General features: G+C 36.1%; 1 protein-coding gene across 2 annotated transcripts in view; it reads right to left on the bottom strand.

Moving 5' to 3' along the window:
* Positions 1-20684, bottom strand: part of FBXL17 (F-box and leucine rich repeat protein 17) — a 464141-nt gene that overhangs the window by 148289 nt on the left and 295168 nt on the right. For both annotated transcript variants that reach the window (XM_019727982.2, XM_074328624.1), the window contains exon 7: positions 15873-15949. In XM_019727982.2, the coding sequence (XP_019583541.2) occupies positions 15873-15949 (77 nt within the window). The remainder of the gene's footprint in view (positions 1-15872; positions 15950-20684) is intronic.

Raw genomic sequence — 20684 nt, 5'->3', positions numbered from 1 at the left:
CTGTAATGTGTGTAAGGTGTCAGAGTCCCGATGAGGCCAGGCCTGGCTGGTCCAGCTTGGTCCAGGGGATGGAGCAGAGGGACGCAGAGACAGCAGTGACATTCTGTCACAGGGCTTACACCCTCCATTTAATTTTAGGAGTAAAATATCTGTTTCTTAAAAACAACAAAAACAAAAAAACAACAAAAAACAAACGAACAAAAAAACTGTGCTGTGAAGAGGAGGCAAGAAACATGATATGGATGATGGTTAAATATCTGCCCTCCAGTAAAATATAATTTTAATACTTAGGGTCAAATCCAAAGCGGATTTTAAAATCCTATGGTGAGTAACAAAGCCATGTCCCTTCTGAATGAAAATGTGACCTTTGGTTTATTTCCTAGATGTGTTCCCCTAACATGGTGCATTAGCCATGTTACTAGGCAACACTGCTCACAGGAAGAATGACTGAGCGGTAGAGAGCATCTGTCTGGTTTGAGAGAACTGTAAATACCTGCAGGGGACACCACTGCTTTAGATTCCCTGAGTGCAGTCACTCTTGGAACTGGACATGCAACTTTTGGGGCTGCTAGATGCTATGCCTATTGATTGTTCCAAGAAATATTAGTACTTGGGGGGCTTGCAGCGTCTGAGCCAGGGCAGCACCCACACCCATGCTATGGGGATCTCATCTCCTTGCACTTGAGCCTTCATCTAGTGGGTGAAAGAAGATGCTTCCCTGGCTGCTGGGGGAGCTGTGGCACGGACTGTGGCACGGACTGCTGCACGCTCTCCCGCAGAAGAGGGCTGCCTGACCCTGCCCTGTGGCAAGCTGAGGTTCCCCTGCTTCATCCTGCTGAGCAGACTGTGCCCAGTGTGGTCTCTGATGGAGAAATGTCTGAATGTCTAGTTGAATCTAGTAAGACCTCATGGTAGGCAAGGCACCAAAATGTTTAACTTTTAGTATTTCTTTCGGTTTTAGGTCTACGTGTAAACCAGGATAAACAACATATGGCTCAAGTCATGAACAGATTAATTTTAATAACGTTTTAATTTATTCATTCATTCAAGTATATTTTAGAAGGTTCATTGTAGCTGCTCTGTGATAAATAGCCTATAAGGTAAGAAGACGACACGAATAGGGAATACAATTAAGTGGCTAATGCAGTTGTTAGTGGAGCTGGTTCTATTTGAGACACATGTCAAGTGTAGCGCGGATCTGGCTTGTTAATGGATGTGATGAGAGACACAAAGAGAAGTGAGGCATCGGAGACAGCTCAGTTTTGGCTGGAGTAACGAGGTGAATAGCGATGCCATTCCCGGAGTCCGAGAAGACCAGTAATGGTTTTAAAGAGGTGACAGAGATGACGGTGAAGAACAAACAGCCGTCTACTCTGCCTTTAGATTAACCCACTGAAAAGTAAGTGCTTACATAAGCCAGGATGGGGAAAGGATGCTTTGAGACTAATGATAACATGGGTCAGGTCTTATAATCAGCATTACATACTTAATTCCTTTCACGGGAACAAGGGAGGAATAAAGAAGAAACAGGAGGAAAGGCAAAACACAGCTTTCAGTGTGCAGCACATCGTGTGTTAAACTGAAACAACCCTGAAGTTCAACTTCCTTCACTGTTCAAGGAGAAAATCTTTTACTATATTCTTCAGGATAAAGGATTTGCAACTATATGGTGCTTGAGAAATATGCTATTGCTGTAATTTAACTCACTGTATGTGGGCTTCAAGATGCATGGTTGCATTCCAAACCAACTTTTAAAGAAAATTGCATGGAATTTTCAAGACATCGAGAGCGTTCTTAAAAGTTATGCAGAGAAAAGGGACTTTGGATAATTATGAATTACACATTTAGTGCTACCAGATTGCAGGGAACACTCTTTTTGCCTCAGTGTGGTTAGAATTACTGTTGACAAAGTTTTAATTCAAATTTTAAAAGATTTAAATGGAAGAATATAGGTCACAGAATTTTCATTCACTGTCTAAGTATTACCAGTGGCAGAAAGCAAGCTTTGTTAGGGAGGGTCCAATTTTGGCCCTGGAGTCCATCTTTTCTGTAGCAGCTGGGAATTGAATATGTGTTAGTAAGCATAATCCGGCTCTCAGTCAGTCAATCAGTGAACTGAACACGCACAGTTAGAGACCTGCCTGGCGCAGAACAGAAGCTCAGTTCAGAAAATACGAAATGTATTTGTGAGACAGACTCAAGTCCACACAAATCATAAATTACAATCACAAACTGGAAGGGATTCGATCTTTCCTAGCAGGTTGTAGATTTAGATAGATTTGTAATAGTCCAAAAATATACTACACAGCTCCAAAGCCTAATTCTGTAATTTTCAACTGGTTTCCTAAAGTTGAAAACAAAAAAAGTAAATATTTGTAGAGCCCAGCACATGTAAAAAATGTTTTAAAGTATATATTTACCATTAATATATACCAGGAAACCTGAAGAAATTATACTACATGTGTAATTTAAATGTTATACCTTAAAATAACTAATTTAAAAGTATATGCTATGTAGGCCATTAAAAATAAAGGCCACTTTCTTGAATAAAAAGTTAAAAATTCTATTTTTGCATAAATCTGAGAGAGTAGATTTCAAATCAACAGTCTATTTAGCAAAGACATTAAGTATGAGCTACGTGAGAAAAGCAGCATAATTGTGGCGCAGCCTTTTCACATAATTTCTGTGTGTCATGGGGAGGCTCTTTCTTCAATTTGTGCTGTTCGGTGCTCCATTTGTCCTCAAGGGCCCCCAGCTCTAGAATCAGTGTTTTCCTCCACAGGATGATGAATGTGATGGGTAATATTGACATGCACAGCACACACTTGTGTGCATTCCCTGAATTTGCTCTAGCCCCCAAATCCTGGGGAAGTAAAAAAGCATGGCAGCAATTTGGGAGGAATATGCGGATGGGGAGTAGGGGATTGGCCTTCATAATAATGAATTTCACAAGCATGTAAATAATTAACAATGTGTTGTATCCTGGTAAGTACTACACACCAGAAGCTGTGATGACAAAGTCCACAAACTATGTGCAAATTTCAGCATGCTGACTGAACTCACTCCTCTTTCTGCCACTCAAGAAAATTTTATCAGAATCCAATGAGTGGAAAGGGGAAATCACTGAATCTGTTGTCATTTATAATTTTTTAGCAAGTAAACCATTCGCAAACCTTGATTGCAAGGTGTGTTGTTGTAAAGGAAAAGTTGAAAAACGAATGCTTTAGAGGATTTCACCCAATTTCTTATGTAAATCAGAGCAGAAGGGATGAGTCTCAGAAAAAGCCAACCACATTTGCCTCAACACAAAATAGGACTGATTGAATTTCAAACTCATCATTTATTTTGTAAAGCTTAAATGTTAAGCTTCTTCCTGCTGTACAAAATTGGCTTGAATCTTATTTATTATGAAATATATGTGTATGTATGTATGCTATTTTAACTATTATGTGTTATTATACTATATATATTATTCTCATTCATTTAAAAGAAGTTGTTGGTTACTATAGGATTTAAATGATGGGCGGCCGGATGGCTCAGCTGCTTAGAGCGCGAGCCCTGAATAACAGGGTTGCCGGTTCGATTCCCACATGGGCCAGTGAGCTGCAGCCTCCACAACTAGACTGAAGACAATGAGTTGCCACTGAGCTGCAGGTGGGGCCGCAGGATGGCTCAGTTGGTTACAGCACGAGCTCTCAACAACAAGGCTGGCGGTTCAATTCCCGCATGGGATGGTGGGCTGCGCCCCCTGCAACTAAAGATTGAAAACGGCAACTGGAGTTGGAGCTGAGCTGCACCCTCCACAACTAGATTGAAGGACAATGACTTGGAGCTGATGGGCCCTGGAGAAACACACTGTTCCCCAATATTCCCCAATAAAATAAAAAATAATAATAAAGGATATAAATGACTTAAAATTTCAAATACATTGTCCTCAAGCATGTTCAGAAAGTGTCATTCTGGATGACGTTGGCTTGGTCATGAGCTGCTTCCTGCATGACCTTTTCGTCCTCAGTACACCAGAGAAGAATCTCTGGACTTCAAACCACAAATCTGACTTTCCAAGACTGACTCTGGAGAGATTCTCTAAACACACAGAGGGCAGGAAAGGGGCTGGATCTGATTAGGATATGATTGTGATTTTCAATCTAAAAGAGTAGAAGAATCCTTTACAAGAGGAAACAAAATATCTTCAAATCAAAACTGATGGATAGAGATGATTACAAATATGGCACAAAGCACAATCATCCAACAGTACTTAGGTAGTTTTCTACATAATTTTCTTCTGCTTCCAAGAATTATTTACCCTATAAAAGTATCCTGGCAAGCAAACTTTATATTATATCAATATTAAAGGAGTTAAAAGGCTGTATATCTATATCTATATCTATATATCTATATCTATCTATCTATATATCTATCTATATATCTATATATATAAAACAAATATATATATATATATATAAAACAAATAGAAAAGTACCGTAACTCCCTGAAGACAGAGAGAATCTTCTTCTGTTTACTCCTTATTTCTAATTTTTAAAACCTCCTTTCCTCTGCCCATAGCCTGTCATTCTCGGTGAAAGACATGTTGCTTTCAGGCATTCGGCACACACTGCAGACAGAGGCACACAGGCTGGAGCAACCATGTCAACGCAACACAATTGTTTGAAAAGTTGAAAAGTTCAAACTATTTATTTAATGTCATGCAGATAAACCCAAGAAAAAGAACACATTTGACAGATGAATTCTAGATGATTGGGTCTTACAAGCCCAAGGGAATGTTTTGGGATAAGGGTTAAAATGAATAGTTTAATATTAAAGTTAAAAGCAAGTTTGATTTATTTAATTAGGAAATTAAATTAACAAAACTACCTTTTTGCCTCGGGAAAAAGTTCCATTGAATATCTATCCTAAAGTAAAATCATTAAGAGAATTTGTTCAATTCTCTTACTCCCAAACATATGAGATGGAAACAATATTAGCCCCTTATTTCACAGGTAATAAGATCAATATGTGAGACTTGACAAGCTTGGGAAGATTGGCACCTTTTACCGTGAGAACAGTGTTCATTCTGCACCAAGGAAATCCGCCAGTTTTCTGCTCTTGAGTTCTTACTGACTGACACAACTAGTTCTTATCTATACATTGAAGGAGAAACTGAACTAGAGCAGTGTTTTTCAACTTGCTGGTCATTCTAGTAAGTGATGAAATCAATTTAGTGAGAGTTCAACAAGCATATTAAATGTAAATGTATTTTTCACTGTAAGATGAGGAAGTCTGAAAGTCTCTGAATGAGATTAGGTAAATCTGCAGAGTTTGAATACCTTTTTCCTTATTTCCAAATGGGTCCAAAGGGTCCAATTTCAGCACTTACTTAAAACAAATGCAGAAAAATCTGAGACAAACAAAATCAGAAGGAAATCCCCAGAGAGCTGATGGAGTGGCTAAAGTATAAAACAACTTCTCCTTCCTGTGTCCCAGCCCTAATTTTTCCAAAAGGATTAAATGTTGGTAGGATTAAGAGAGTGTTAGTTATAAGAAACGAGAAGTTTCTAGCATGTCGGGAATCCCTAAGTGAGGATGCTTTAACACCTGGGCTGATGTTGCTGAGCTGTAAATGTGAAGCTTGCACTTGTGATGAGATACAGGGTAGGTTTTGAGCTGGAGGAATAAAAGGCAGAAAAAACAGTGATACAAGAGTCAGAGTGTAGCATACACTTAGAATATGAAATTTGCAAAAAAAAAAAAAAAAAAAAAAAGCCTAATTCACTGGGAGAACCAGAGTCCTTTAGAAAGACAGCTGATGCCAATGTCTCCAGCACGAAATGCACAAAATGAGCCTGGTATATCTTAGACAAAATCAGTCTATGTTCAAAGGACAGGGAAACCAACTTGAAGAAGCACCCAATAGCAAAGATAGGACTGTTTGAGTATCAATAAGAAAAATGACTGCAATGGAGTTTTGAGTTTATAGTTATAATTAAAGAAAACAATAACAACTCATTGTTGCTCACCTTTGGAGGGTGATGGAAACCAAATTAATCTGAAAACTGGTGAAGAGAAAAAATCATATATTATTCCTTCCTTTCCTATATAAGTTGAACTCAAGTAAACCAAAAAGTCAATAAAGGAAAGTTGCTCTTAATATAAGGAAGTCCTGCTAATAAATGTGAAGAGAAAGACTGGTGAGGCTTAATCCTATCAGTGTTAGTGGATCTAATGGTCAGTGCTAGACATACAGTCAAGTAAATTATTCCAGTGTTTAATTTCTATTTTCCTATGACTGTTTCTATCACTTTCTAATGGGAAATTTGGCAGATGTTTGTTTTTATTGTTTTGTTTTTTTCCAAAATAAATCAGATGCCAAGTGTCTTAAGTAGGCTAATTAACCGGTAAGTAGTGCAGAAGATTTAGTGAAACATCAGCTGGGAAGGGCAAAATCATCTCAGAGAGAAGGTAAAACCCTAAGAGAGCACTTGTCAGTGGAGGAGACATGGTTTGATGCTTTAGAAGGAAGGCGTACAGCTCCTGGCTTTTTCCTCCCTTTCTGCTCCTACTTTTTGTGATATCTTAGAAAATGAGGAGCATTAAAGTTAAACAGCATAGAGGGGACAGAGAGCAAAGCCACACTGAGGAGACATTCGGTTGTGACTTCTCAGAGAACATTCTGGGAACAGGCTCTCCTACAGGAAGAAAAGTCATGGGCAACTGAGGCAGATGACAACACCGAAAACCAGGGCACTTCTGAGCTCAGGTTTAGGGAAAATGAACTTAAGAGAACAGTTACTTACCGTGTTTCTCCCAAAATAAGACCTGGCCAGACCATCAGCTCTAACGCGTCTTTTGGAGCAAAATTAATGTAAGACCCGGTATTATATTGTATTATATTATATTACATTATATTACATTACATTATATTTTATTATATTATATAAGACCTGGTCTTATATTAAAATAAGACCCGGTCTTATATTAATTTTTGCTCCAAAAGACGCATAAGACTGGGTCCATAAGACCAGGTATTATATTATATTATATTATATTATATTATATTATATTATATCATATTATATTAGACTCGGTCTTATATTATATTAAAATAAGACCAGGTCTTATATTAATTTTTGCTCCAATTAGAGCTGATGGTCCAGCTAGGTCTTATTTTCGGGAAAACACGGTTATGTTTTTGAGAATGGTACAATTGCATATCTCTAGAAATATCTGCACTTTAAAAAACTGCTATGTAATTATGTCATTTGGTGTTGGCTAAAATGGCTTTTAAATGATCATTTAAATGAAGAAATTATCTCTATAGGAAACGCAGAGAAATGTGAGAAGTCATCTGCACATAATCCAGTAAACGTTTGGTAATGCAGAGATTTTAGCTCCAGCTTTGCTAATTAAAACCTGTCTGGGCTCAAATTTCTCCTCTATTAAAAAAGAGTAATAATATTTCTTCTTCCCTCATAAGTTTTTTTGTAGTAATTTAGAAAGAGAATGTAAGAAGAATTTTGAACTCGTGAAGAATTATACGAAGTTTGGAAATTATTAAGAGAATATTTGTTGACTACATGAATACACATCGAACATCAATTGAAGTCTACCTTCCAGCTAGTGACTGTTTCATCATAGCATGCAACTGATATTTGTTGTCAGCATAACAAAGTTATAGTGAATAAGCACATTAAACCTATTAAGGTCTGTAACTATATAATTAGATCTCATGGGATAACTGCTTTGTGACATTGGTTTCTTTATACGCAGATGGGCAAAGATGGTAGTATAGCATTCAGTTATATTTTTTAAACTCTGACAACTGGGAAAACCCAACAAAGCTTTCTAGTAATAAACCTAAGCATCTCACTGACCGATGAGTGATAATGCAAGAGACCGACTTAATATTGAATCCATACCATTACTCACAAACTATGTGGACCTGGCCCTTTCCAGGCCTCAGTTTCCACATCTGTAAGCTTGCATATTAATAGTACCTATCTAAAGTAGGGTGTTTATGAGGTTCAATGAATAATGCCACAGAAAAGAGCCAATCAATATGAACTATTCTATCATTATTATTATTGTCATGAAAGTTTACATTTCACTTCTTGCAACTGAACTGGATACTTGATTAACAGTTAAAACCCAAAGTAGTGTTTCATTTTATATAATATATGTAAGTAAAGTTGTTACCATGGGAATGGTGAATAAGACAGGAAAAGTTGAGATGAAAGTTGGAACTTAACCTGAATTTTCAACTAGGATATTTTCATAAAGTTTCTTCAAAATTTGCCCATGTGCACTCGTAATCACTTTGGATGATTTCTGTTCTTTCTTTAGATTAACCAATGCATACAAACTCATCCATTCAGACACCTGTTCTTGCTCCGAGCCTTTCCTGGGGCTGTACTACGTACGTCACATGCCCTTCCTTCTCATCTGTCCTCCCATGTCTCCTACACCCAAAATCTTTCCCCGATGATTTCTATCTCTAATGACCCTTTCCTCCTGAGCCCCTGTATCTTGTAGGGCCTTTTCAAAATTTGACACCATCATATTGCTTGATATGTTAGAAACCTTTTTCACTGCTTATTATCTTCTTTCTCAATGTAAGAGTATGTACTTCTCACCCATCTCTGTATTCTCCACAGCATCCAACCAGCACACACAGATAGTAAACATTTGATGAACTAAACAAACACAAAACCAGTGCAGAAAAAAATCCCAGGAGTAGAAAGGAATTGAAACATCATACAGATAAGTTCCTTGCCCAATGCTTCCATCTTTCCTCATCCTCCTCAAGAGATTATCTCAGCTTGAATAACTCCTGTAATAGAGAACTCACTACCACTCAAGGCATCTATTTTCAAGAAGTTTTAAACATTGGGAAGTTGCTTCTTGTGTGGGATTCTGGAAATCTCGTATTATTGCAATTTTATATTGGTGTTCACTGCAGTCCCCTTTAGCTCTACTCATCACTGATATAATACTGATAATGATGAATAATCACTCTATTCCTACTACAGCACAGTACAAAGGAGACAAATGCCGAGTCTGCATACTCAAGGATACTAAGCAATGAGAGCTGAAGATAGGAACTTTGTGAAAAATGACTATGTGATTGAAACAAATTTCTTTATCTGTAAAAGGACTTCTTCACGAGATTAATGTTAAAAACAGCTCATTAAAATTAAAATGAAATATTATATTTTAGAAATGCTAAAAATAATTGAGGAAAGGGCAGTTGGAAAGTTTATATTTTAGTCAATTCAGTTGAATATGGAAATTTAGTATTTAGTTATAAAAATTCATTAATTTGGAGCAACAACATATATACCTATACATATGAGGTCTGACAACTAAGTTCGGGAACTTGTTGCAACAATGTTGCTAAACTTTTTTGATATCAGAGGGATTATTCATTATGAATTTGTACCAATAGTATCCAAGTTTACTATTTGGAAGTGCTGAAAAGGCTGCGTCAAAAAGTTAGATGAAAACAACCTGAACTTTTCACCAACAATTCATGGCTCTTGCATCACGACAATGCACCAGCTCACACGGCACTGTCTGTGAGGGAGTTTTTAATCAGTAAACAAATAACTGTATTGGAACACCCTCCCTACTCACCTGCTCTGGCCCCTAATGACTTCTTTCTTTACGAGAAGATAAAGGAAATATTGAAAGGGAAACATTTTGATGACATTCAGGGCATCAAAGGTAATATGATGACAGCTCTGGTGGCAATTCCAGAAAAGAGTTCCAAAATTGCTTTGAAGGGTGCACTAGGCACTGGCATCACTGCATAGGTTCCCAAGGGGAGTACTTCGAAGGTGACCATAGTGATATTCAGGAATGAGGTATGTAGTACTTTTTCTAGGACAAGTTTGCGAACTTAATTGTCAGACATCGTATATTTGGAGGTATAAGAAAATTTAGGGACAAGCACACAGAAATTGGCCCATTTGTCTTTTAACTGTAGGCTACAAGATTTCTTAATTAAAAACAACAACAAAAAACAACTATTATTTATTTATAAAGCTAGAGTTGGCCTTTGAATTGGTTAGGTTACAGAGTATTTTCTTGAAGAAATGTCATCAGAAGACCTTCTCAATGGATTTGAGATCTGTAGCGTATTATGGCAAGATACATCAATAAGGATTGTTGTTGTTCAGTCTTTTATTTCAAGGTTATATAGTTGCAGTCTTAGGAAATAGAGAAGAAAGTCAACAATTTCTTTGTTGTTGAGCAAAAAAAAAGTGCATTCAGAAAAACATAATTAAATTCAAATTTTTTGTGAAGTCACGACCATTACTAAGAAGCAGGGAAAAAAACAAAAAGAAAAAGAACAGAATACTTGCTAAGTACAATAGTAAACATATAAATCCATTAGTGAGGAACTCCAGGAATGAAATAAAGAAGTAGAAGTGGAGAGAAATAACTTTTAAGATGTACATATAAAAAAGGGAAATTTGAAACACTAGAAGATTTAGCAATTTAGTACTATTTTGTTAGAAACAATATAAGGTATTTATATTTAAATGATAGAATGAAAAGCGTGAATAGTCAATAGTAAACAATAAGACATTCTTTTTGACTTGCAAATGTATTTTCTAAAGTTCTTTTCTGTCACTTGATAACTATTAGAGTTATTCCTGCTGACAATAGGAGCTGAATCTTAACCAGCAATCTTGGAGCTGCTTGAAATGCAACTTGAAAATGAAACAAAACATAAAAGGGAAATCCAGGATATTAATTTTCAATGGAATATCACTGTATATAATACATACCTAATAATATATATTTTAAAAGATAATATAATAAAGAGCAAAATTATTTTTGGTATGTTTTTTTCTTGAATAATTTATCAGTGTTGGTTTGGCAAGAAAAGATGAAGCACTCTTGTGACCCAGAATGCTTGTTGGGATTTCTTTTTGTTTCTTCAGTGTGGTTACATTGATAATGTATCCCAGGCCCCAACTTGGGTTAACTAACAGCTAAAGAGGTCTGATATCCCAAGAAGAGGTTGGGATTGTACAACCTATTAATCTTTCAATAGAATTAGAAGGTCAATAAGGCTGGGGTGAGGCGTGGGTTACACCCAAACAAAGATTAATGTCAGCAGACCACTCCCTGCCATTCTTCTTGTCTAGCAGAAAGAGATGCATTACTCTTCTTTTGTTTAATAAGCAGGCGAGCCCTGCCGTCCAGATCCCAGCAGAATGAAAGTTCCAGGAATGTAGAAACTACACAGGTACTGCATCTACCACAGAGCCCAGCACATAGTAGGTGCTAAATCAATATTTATTGACAGAATGAATATGTATGTTGCCTGTCATGTGGCAGGCCGACTGAAATTGACATCTCAAATGACAACTATGGGGACAGGGACCTCTTTGATTTGGCAGACCTTCTGTCCAGAGCAATCCAAAAGCTTTTGTGGAAGATTTGGGTTAGCTTTACAAGTCCCAGATCAGGCAGAAGAGCATTGGAACCAAGCAAAATGGAGGGGCAGCCAAAGGCCGCCTCCAGGGAGAGGAGTCCCCGGGCCTGTGGGAATGACAGAGCGGAGCAGCCTGTGGGGGAGTCTGGGGGTTGTCAATGACCTTGGAGGCCCCAGACACCAATGTCAGTAGTTGAGTGTTTATAGTCCTCTTTAATTAAAGGTTATTTGACAACTTGAGAAGGGAAGCAAAAAGATATCCTCTAGAGTGTATTTCTAAGGCCCTCAGGGGTGCTAAAGTCAAAAGAAATGTGATAACAACCCAGAAAGTAAGCTGGGTCCTTTTTACAACTGACCCCTGACACAGGGTCACACCGGTAAAATTCACTGTGGAGACACTAATGGAGATTGGTGCTGTGTTCATCCATCTCATTTATTACACCACATGTTCTGTGTCCTGCCGCCAAAGAAAAAGCCTGGTTCTGACCTCCATGGGCTTGAATGACACAGGTTGATTAAAAGTGTGTCCGTTTAATCTTAAGGATACACTTTCCCAAAGGAGGAGAATTTTGAACAGAAAAGTGTTTGAAGGCGAGCGGAAAGGAAGGTTAGAAACTATTAGCTGACATATTATTATTGGAAGAAAGAAAAGCATGAGGGGAACCAAGAGAAAATTACCCAAACAAAAATGAAGGTTACAAAGACAAGAGATAGGGCAGACACCTAACAAAGCATACTAAAGAGTTTACACTTTTGCTATAGCTTTCTTTTTATTCCCTACTAATTAGAATCTGATTTCGATAGCTTAGGCATGAAGTCAACGAGGCAGGTATAGACTAATATAGATCAAACTTCTAAGTAATCACTCCCACAGACAGAAAAGCCACACTTGGAGGAGGAGGAGGGCTGATTCTTCTTCTTCACAAAAGAGATGATTCTATTATAAGAACTGCCGACTGGTGTAAGTCCCCACCATGCCACCAGGAATGACACAGATGTTTTATATTCATTCTCACTACTTTTTATGGTGAGTATTGTTCTGTGCTTAATAGATGACAAAACTAGGAGGTTAAGTAACTTGCTCAAGGTCACAAAGAAAAGAAGAGATGGAGCTGGAATTCTAACCTAGTCTCTTAAGATTGAGTTTTTCCCCCCACTATATTGCCTATACCATATATTTGTGCAGTGATAGACGAGTAACAATATTAGATTTCTCTTCAGGGAGCAATTTCTTAAAATTGTATTTTCCATTTAGCTGTGCCTGAATTATTGATTTGTTTATAATTGCTATCCTTTACCATAAAGATCTATGCTCAATTTGGGGAATAAGAAGCCTATTAGAATGATAGTTTTCTTCATGACAACTATGTCGTATATAAATTAAAATGAACATAACTTCATAACAGCCTGGCCAGGTGTTGCTAAGTATTATAATATCACATTCAACATCTGTGAGAATCTTGACAAAAATTACAAATGATATGCCGGGCAAGCTGCTGTTTCTGAATTAATACATCCTGCAAAAAACACCCAAATTCTCAGTACACTGCACTGAAAGCAAGTACAAACACGCACCATGGAGAAAGGAGGTGAGGAGGAGACGCTGGGACATGAGTAAAACCACAGGAAGCAGAATTAGGGATTGTCTCTTGAAGGATGAAATTCTCCCAGTATTAAGCAGGCGTACGTCAGATTTTACCATTTCTAAGTAGCCTCAATAATCAAATAGCTCTACAGAGTACGTCTCTATTTATCCAGTTAAAGAAGGAACAAGGCATCTGTTTTTTCTCCTTAAGATTTATAGTTAACATAGACTAAAGGCTCACAGGCAGCCTCCCCTAGCAGAGCAGTTAGCTGCAATAACACACTGTTTCTCTGGTGATGATGAATAATCCTTTTTGCTGTCTTTTTGACAAAAATTAGGCATGTGTTATTGGCATGGTACCAGTGAAAAAAAGATGAGCTGAGCCAGCTTTCAGTAATTTGTTTCAATTTTATAATCAAATAGCAATTATATTACCATCTCATAAACTATCGACCTTTTCCCCTCATCCTCAACTGCGTGCCAACATTCTGAAGAATAGAACCAAGAGATGCACAGAGACTTTCACCATGAACCCTCTAAATACCTAAAACCTCAGAAAAGAAGGCAGAGAGACAGGTGGGACAGAGAGCTTGAAAGCTGGAAGGACTGAGATATGAGAAAAATCATGATATATTTCTTGTCACCATGAGGGGAAATGCCCCAAATGTTAATTCCTGGTTCCTCGCAACTGGATTTGACCAGTTGTTCTCAAATTTGGCCAACGTTAACGTCACTTAGGCAGGTTTTACAAACCATTGCCTGGGCCCCATCTCCTAGAATTTCTGATTCCTGAGTAAGACTCTGCCATCGGTATTTTTTCAAAACTCCCCAGGAGATTCTAATGGGCAGAGAGGATTGAGAACAACTGACCTAAACAATTCAGAGATACAAATAAATATAAACCATATTAGCAAGGCTTCAACGTAGTTTTCACATCTCCAGAAGAAAAAGAAAAATTCTACAATCTCAAAAGACCAGAATGTGAGACTATCACTAAACAATAACAATAAACAATAGTAACAACAACAAACCAAGAATATCTTCTCAGATCTACGAAAGGAAAGAAGGTAGAAGAATTTGTGTGAATCTTTTCTCTGTTCTCCTCCCACAGGAAAGCAACATGTATCAGTAGCACAGACCGCTCATCGTTAAACAGGATGCTGGGTGCACAAAGAAGCACGAAGTCAGACAGTAATATACCATTTTACAAATGAAGCAACTGAGCCTCAGAGAAGTGAAGGAACTTCGATAGGCCACAAAACAAAGAACAAAGATAGAACTTGATCCCAGATCTGTCTCAAATGTAAAGCCTTTTCTCTTCTCCCAATCTTCTGGAACATTTATTTGCACTGGCTAACTTAACAGGTGCTGGAACACAGTTTAATTTCAGGAACAGTTTCTACTTCAGGAACTTGAAGAGTTCATTCTAAGGAACCCAATCAATAACTCTCCTGGCTATCAGCAATCTGACATTAGCAGTGGACAGGTAAAAGGGAAGAAATATAAAATATGGTTGCAGGGGCAGGTAGTAGACTGATGGTAAAGGAGCTTGAATGCTAAGTAAACAGTTTGGAATGAATGAGTGAACTAGTTAGTTAACACATCTACATGCACCGAGCTTATGCCCTGTGTTGTGTACAAAAAACCCTCTAAGGCCGAGACAATAGGGAGGTATTGGAGGTTTTAGAGTTACTCCATCTAAGTGAGAATCCAATATGCCAAACCAGAAAACAACCTACAAGGAAAGAAAAGCATACCAAAACACTCCTTTTGAATGATATAAATAGGAAAAGCCCAACAACTCAGAAATATTATGGATTAATCCATAATATTTACCATTCTCAAAAAATAAACTCTGAAAAGAAATTAGGGTTATTTTTAAACCAAATCCTTTTTTATGTTATTTTTATTACAGCTTTAGGAGAGTTTTTCCAAAGGATGAATTCAGTAGCTGATAAAATGCAACTCTCTCACCCAGGGCAGATGGTCAGCATGACATCCTAGGACTGGAGTCATTTATTAGCATATGTCAGAGTTAATTATTAAAACTTAACAGATTATTAGTTTCCCTCAAGATATAATAGAAAGCACATTCTCAAATATAAGTGAACAAATTAAAAAAAGAGAAAAGGAAACCATTTCAGTCTCCCATAAAGCCAAATATCTGGATAACACTGTATATTTAGATTAAACATACAAATTAATAAGAAAAAATACATAAAGCTGAAGAAGAAAGAAAAGACTAGGTTATGTTTCTTTATTTCTCCAGCAGGATGATTTCATACTTTTCATATTTTTATAGAACTTGCTTTCCTCCATTTTAAAGGGATATTTAAAATTAAGATAGTTTAAAATCTTGCACACAAATGTGTACCATTTACTTCCTATATATCTAAATGTGGAAGCTTCCAGTGCTTTAAAGAATTTAAAGCATTAAGACGTTTGGCATTTGGAAAGTCAGTAGGAGTGCATTTGAGATGACATTAAATTACACATATCAATTCAATGTAATAATTTCTGTAGTTACATTTCTTATATCAAATACTAATTTTCTTGACATTTATTTTCACTGTATAGCTTTTAGCCATTCTTTTTAATACTATGTGAGTGTGTGTGTGCACATCTGCATGTGATTGCATGTGGTGATAAATTTATACACATGTTCATTTTACTCTAGCTCTTAGTCTCACGATTTTTTTGATTTTTTTTTTTTAGTATGATCAGAGAACAGATAAAGATAAACAAGTCTCCATAAGATATTGCTCTTGGTTTTTTCCAAACGCTTTCAAAGATTTCATAACTTCTTACTCTTGAAAAGGATTAGGACAATGGCTCATTACATACCATAATCTGTGATTTTACAGGACACCAAATACAGCTCTTTCAGGTTTTGTCCTTCCTTTGCAATGACCTCCACACACCTGAAACACACACAAAAAGTGGTGAGTTACACTAATGCATTTCAAGTTAAATTAGCAAGAGTTTGGCCACGACTACAACAGGAAGAGGTCAGCGTTTGATGAATGCCACAGCTCTCTTCTTTCAACAAACCTCTTTCAAAACGTTTCAGGAAAAGGTATTATATTCCCAGCTTTAAACGGAAGTGCTCTAATACCTAAATAACTTTAATTAAATACATTTATGACTAGTGCATCTTTTAAAATCAACACAATGAAAAAAGAGATTTCTATAAGAGTAATGTTACATTTGGTAATAAAAGGCTAGTAAACATATGCTATATAATGAATGCATGTCACTTATATAATAAAATAATATACAAATAATTATAATGAAACTCTAGAATATAGATGGATGGTCATTAGAGGTGGATGGTAATATTGCTCGTGGTTCAATTATTAATGTAAATTTGATAACACTGAAACACTTTTTTGGTGAAATTTTATTTAACATAAAATAAAATGTTTTAAAAATCTACAACATATTGATTATAGAAAGAAAAACCTGCATGCATAACTTTAACATCTTTTACTTTAGAATGTTTTATTCTTAATATTTTAAATGAATTAATGTATAGGTAGAGGCCATTTTAATAACATAGACATATATATGTAAGATTTATAGTCTTTTTCTGGTTTAAGTTAAAAGGTTTTCAAATGGTGCACTCTGCTCTAATAGCCCGAGCAGAACATGTAGTACAGAATTGAATGAACTTTTAAAAATAATGATTAACAACACTGTCCGTTTTGTGGCTTGGTCCCCTATAATATCAGAAAAACGTGCACGTAGTGACACATAGGCATATGCATCCTTCAGTGCAGTTCCTGTTTTAATCTTTATAAATAACAGATAAGTAAAAGGGTAAAAGCAAAAAGAGTCATTAACCTTTTCTGGGAAATAAAGACCAAGTAACTTGATACCTATGTGTACAATCCATCAAAAAATCCCTAAGTATCCATCTCTGTCTTTCAGATATTTTATTTGCTGTCTGGCTTATTTGTAGGTATCTTCATAAAATGTCAGAAAATTTTATTTCTCATAATTCATTGTTGAAGGTTAAATTAGTTATAGAAAAGGCGTATTTTTCTTTTAAAAACATTTCTATAGAATATTCTTTTAATGGAATGATAAACATTTCCAAGTTCCTCAGAATAACTGAATAAGCATTCTGGCTATTTTTTTTAAATTAAATTTATTGGGGTGGCATTGGTTAGTAAAATTACATAGGTTTTAGGTGTACATTTCTAAAATACATCACCATATAGTCAATCCTCCATTTTGGCTATGTATAAAAAAAGATTTATAATAAAAATTGACAAAGTCTTACGTGGCTACAAAAGAAAACTTAAAACATTAACACAATGTAATTATGATTGGTATAATTTATTATGAAGAGAAATTTTAAAACCTAATTCCATGTCATTTGGCTTTAATGTAACATTTGAATGAACTCATAAAAAAAGAAAGGATAAAGGCAGAAATGAAACATTACTGGAAACAACCATGTTTTACATACAACTTAAGCAACAATTTTCCCATGCTAAGGACAAACATGAAGGCCCTAGATGATTAGACAACATTAAATGGTTAAAAAGAAAGTCTGGCTACTTTCTATCATATCAAAGATACATATCTCATTGTTCTCCATCACCTACCAAAAAAGTTAGCAGATCCAATAATTTGTATGACTACCACAAAATGAAAGTGTTTAAATAATGTTCATATCATTTATTTTTTTCTCATGCTCTTTTCAAATAGTTCAAAATGTCTGATTTTACACTTGATTATGAAAAAACACTAAACAAATGCAATATCCTATTTGTGTTCCTGCAACTTTATTCTGTATTAGATATGCAAGCACATATGAACATTAAAGACACACAGAGCAAACTACAAACAGCAAATAACACAAATTGATTTTACTGCACAAGACAGATCAAATGCTATTTCGTAGGCAACAAGAATTGGCATTCATATAAAATAAAATAATCAGTCACTGGATGAAAACTGTCCTAAAACTGATGAAAGGCCATGAGCATCAGGTTACATCCCTACATGACACAGAACAGTTATTGTACACAGATACTGCAAATATATTTAGTTTACTCAAGAGGTAATGTTTGAGAGATAACACATGATTAGAAGTAAGCAGTAAGTATCCTTTAGACGAAAAGAGAGAGAGACAGAGCGAGAGAGAGAGAGAGAGAGAGAGAGAGAGAGAGAGAGATTGAGAGAGAGAGAGAAGAGAAACATAAAAGCATTGGCTTTCACAAAGGATCATCTAGGATTTTTCCAGTTTTTGAAAGTTGTTACATAGTTTTCAAATACTTTTAATTCCAATCTGCTAGAAGTTATGTATAACATAGTACTACCCTTCAAATAGAAATTTATGGAGGCAAAAACTATTCTCTGGAAGAGTTGTAGGAAAATTTATTTTTTTTAAATTTAAATATCACATAATTTACAAATGTGATATTTGAGGGTAGAAACCACAAGTTCTGTGAATCTGGATTGAAACTCTTAATAAAATATTAAAGCACAAAATTGCTTCAAATAGTTAAAACAGCTATTGTTTTGGGAGCTGAAAATGGAAGTGGTTTGTATTATCCTCTTACTGCAAATTGGGGATGATGGAGCCCCGCATCTGGTCCCTGGCTGCTGCCTGAAGCGCTGTGATTAGTCCAGGTCTAGTTTTCCAGGCAGCCTGTGGTGGTAGCAGGTCATGGTGAGACACCATGGGTGGTGACTGTCCTTTCTTCCGGAAACTTTGAGTCCATTCTAGAATATACTTACGGGAAGTACCCTCACGTGACACAAGTTTGTGGACCACATTTCCTCTATATAACTCCATTCTGTTTTGAAAGAGCCTTGGCTATAGTCAGGCTCTTTTTTGTATTAACGTGAGAGCATGTCCCAGTCCACTATATAGACAGCATGCAGGCAACAAACAAGGTAGTAAAGCGTAGTAATTACTTACACTTAAAATTATTTAAATTACATGTAGTCATGTAAGTTTTTAAAGAGGTATGTTTAAAATAGTGCCCATGAAAGAGAGAAATGTTTGCAAAGTGACCATCTGTAAGTGAGAAGGACAGTAAAAGAACCGAAGACCACATTTAAAACCTCTGCTTCTCTATCCCCTCTTCTAGTCACAGATATCACATAGGAGAATATTCTCTAGTCTCAGTAGTAAATATAGTTTTGTCTCTAGGGGCAAGCGACGAGTCTCTAACCTCACAATCCCGAATTCAATTTTTTAGCCATTCTTGCCCCAATCCCATCCCCACCATCCCTAAGGACAAACCTCTGAATACCACATGACTGGCATTCTCTATGGGTCAGTGCTTTTCAAGATTTCCCATTTCTATGCATGACAACCTGAGGAATTATAAAATTCTGAAAGAGAACTATATCCATAGGGAGAATAACAATTTGTAAGATTACCAAGGAGAAATTCATAATATAGTAAAATGGCATAGTGGAAAAAAGAATATCAAAGACTGTCAAAGTAGCCCACGAACATCAAACACAAGCCTATTAAACCATCTTCCCAAGTTCTGAGAAATAAAGAGAGACATGTCATAACAAGAGAAAATAAAGAATCTTCCTCTAGTCTCATCTCCATGAAACCACAGAAAAACCATCCACCTTCTTTAGAGCCCCACATTATCATTCTCTATAAAATGAGGGCCTCTATGAAAAATTTCTCCAAATCACATGCCCTAGGTTCATTTAAATATTTTTTAGTTTATTCTGAATCGCCTTTCCTCAGATAATTTTCTAGCTTTTATGTTTTGGCAAGGTTCTGAAAAGAATTTTTAAAAATTGCAGCCATTGTAAATTCTTGAGTAACAGCTGTTGAGTACATATATATAAACTGCTTTAGAATACCAAAAAGGGCCAGAAAACCTGTTCCAAAGCATCCAAAATTGTTTTTTATAATAATGTAATTTTATGCTCACTTGCTTTTGATAATATTCTAAAATGCACCTGAAACATTTGATGAAATTTGAAAAGCAACACAAAGGTTTCTTTTGTGAGCTATATAGGATTTTTTTTTTTTTTTTAAAGAAAAGGAGGCATTACTTAGTTTCAGTGGAGGGGAAATCTATCTCCTTAGCAATAGATTCCTAATCACCTGATTTATGTGAAGGGTAAAGGTTAATGAATTAAGCTGTGTAAGCTTCAAAACTATCAAAGGAATTCAAAAGAGCCTTGAATTATGGAAAACAATGGCCCATTCTACATACATACCAAATTTTACGTTTTTTGTCTCTGACTCAAAAGCAGGAACTTGGCATTAGTGACAATTGAAAAGAACTAATGAGGAAATATGACTACATTGCTTGCAAGAGGGATGTCCTAGGAGACCTTGTTACTGTTTGTGATGTGCTTCAAACCCAAAAGAAGCTAATTGGAGTTGCCAGATACTGGTTTGCAAATCTCACTTTAAAGGACAGGCTCAATCACCTTAGAGGTGTGAAAGGAAATGTCCCCATTAGAGATGCATTAGTATGTGGCTCGGTGAATTTCTAAATAAACTTTAGGATATACTTTCCTAAGTCATTTTTGTATTTGAATTATATATATATATATATATATATATATATATATATATATATTCAAAAGAAAAAATGCAGTAAGACAAAACAACCCCCAGATTTAAAACAAAAAGTATAAAGAGTGCTGCAAAGTAAT

This window comes from Rhinolophus sinicus, linkage group LG03 (genome assembly GCF_036562045.2).
Source record: "Rhinolophus sinicus isolate RSC01 linkage group LG03, ASM3656204v1, whole genome shotgun sequence".
NCBI classification, from domain to species: Eukaryota; Metazoa; Chordata; class Mammalia; order Chiroptera; family Rhinolophidae; genus Rhinolophus; species Rhinolophus sinicus.
The sequence above is the reverse complement of the archived record's forward strand: the minus strand, read 5'-3'. Positions and strand labels throughout refer to the sequence as shown.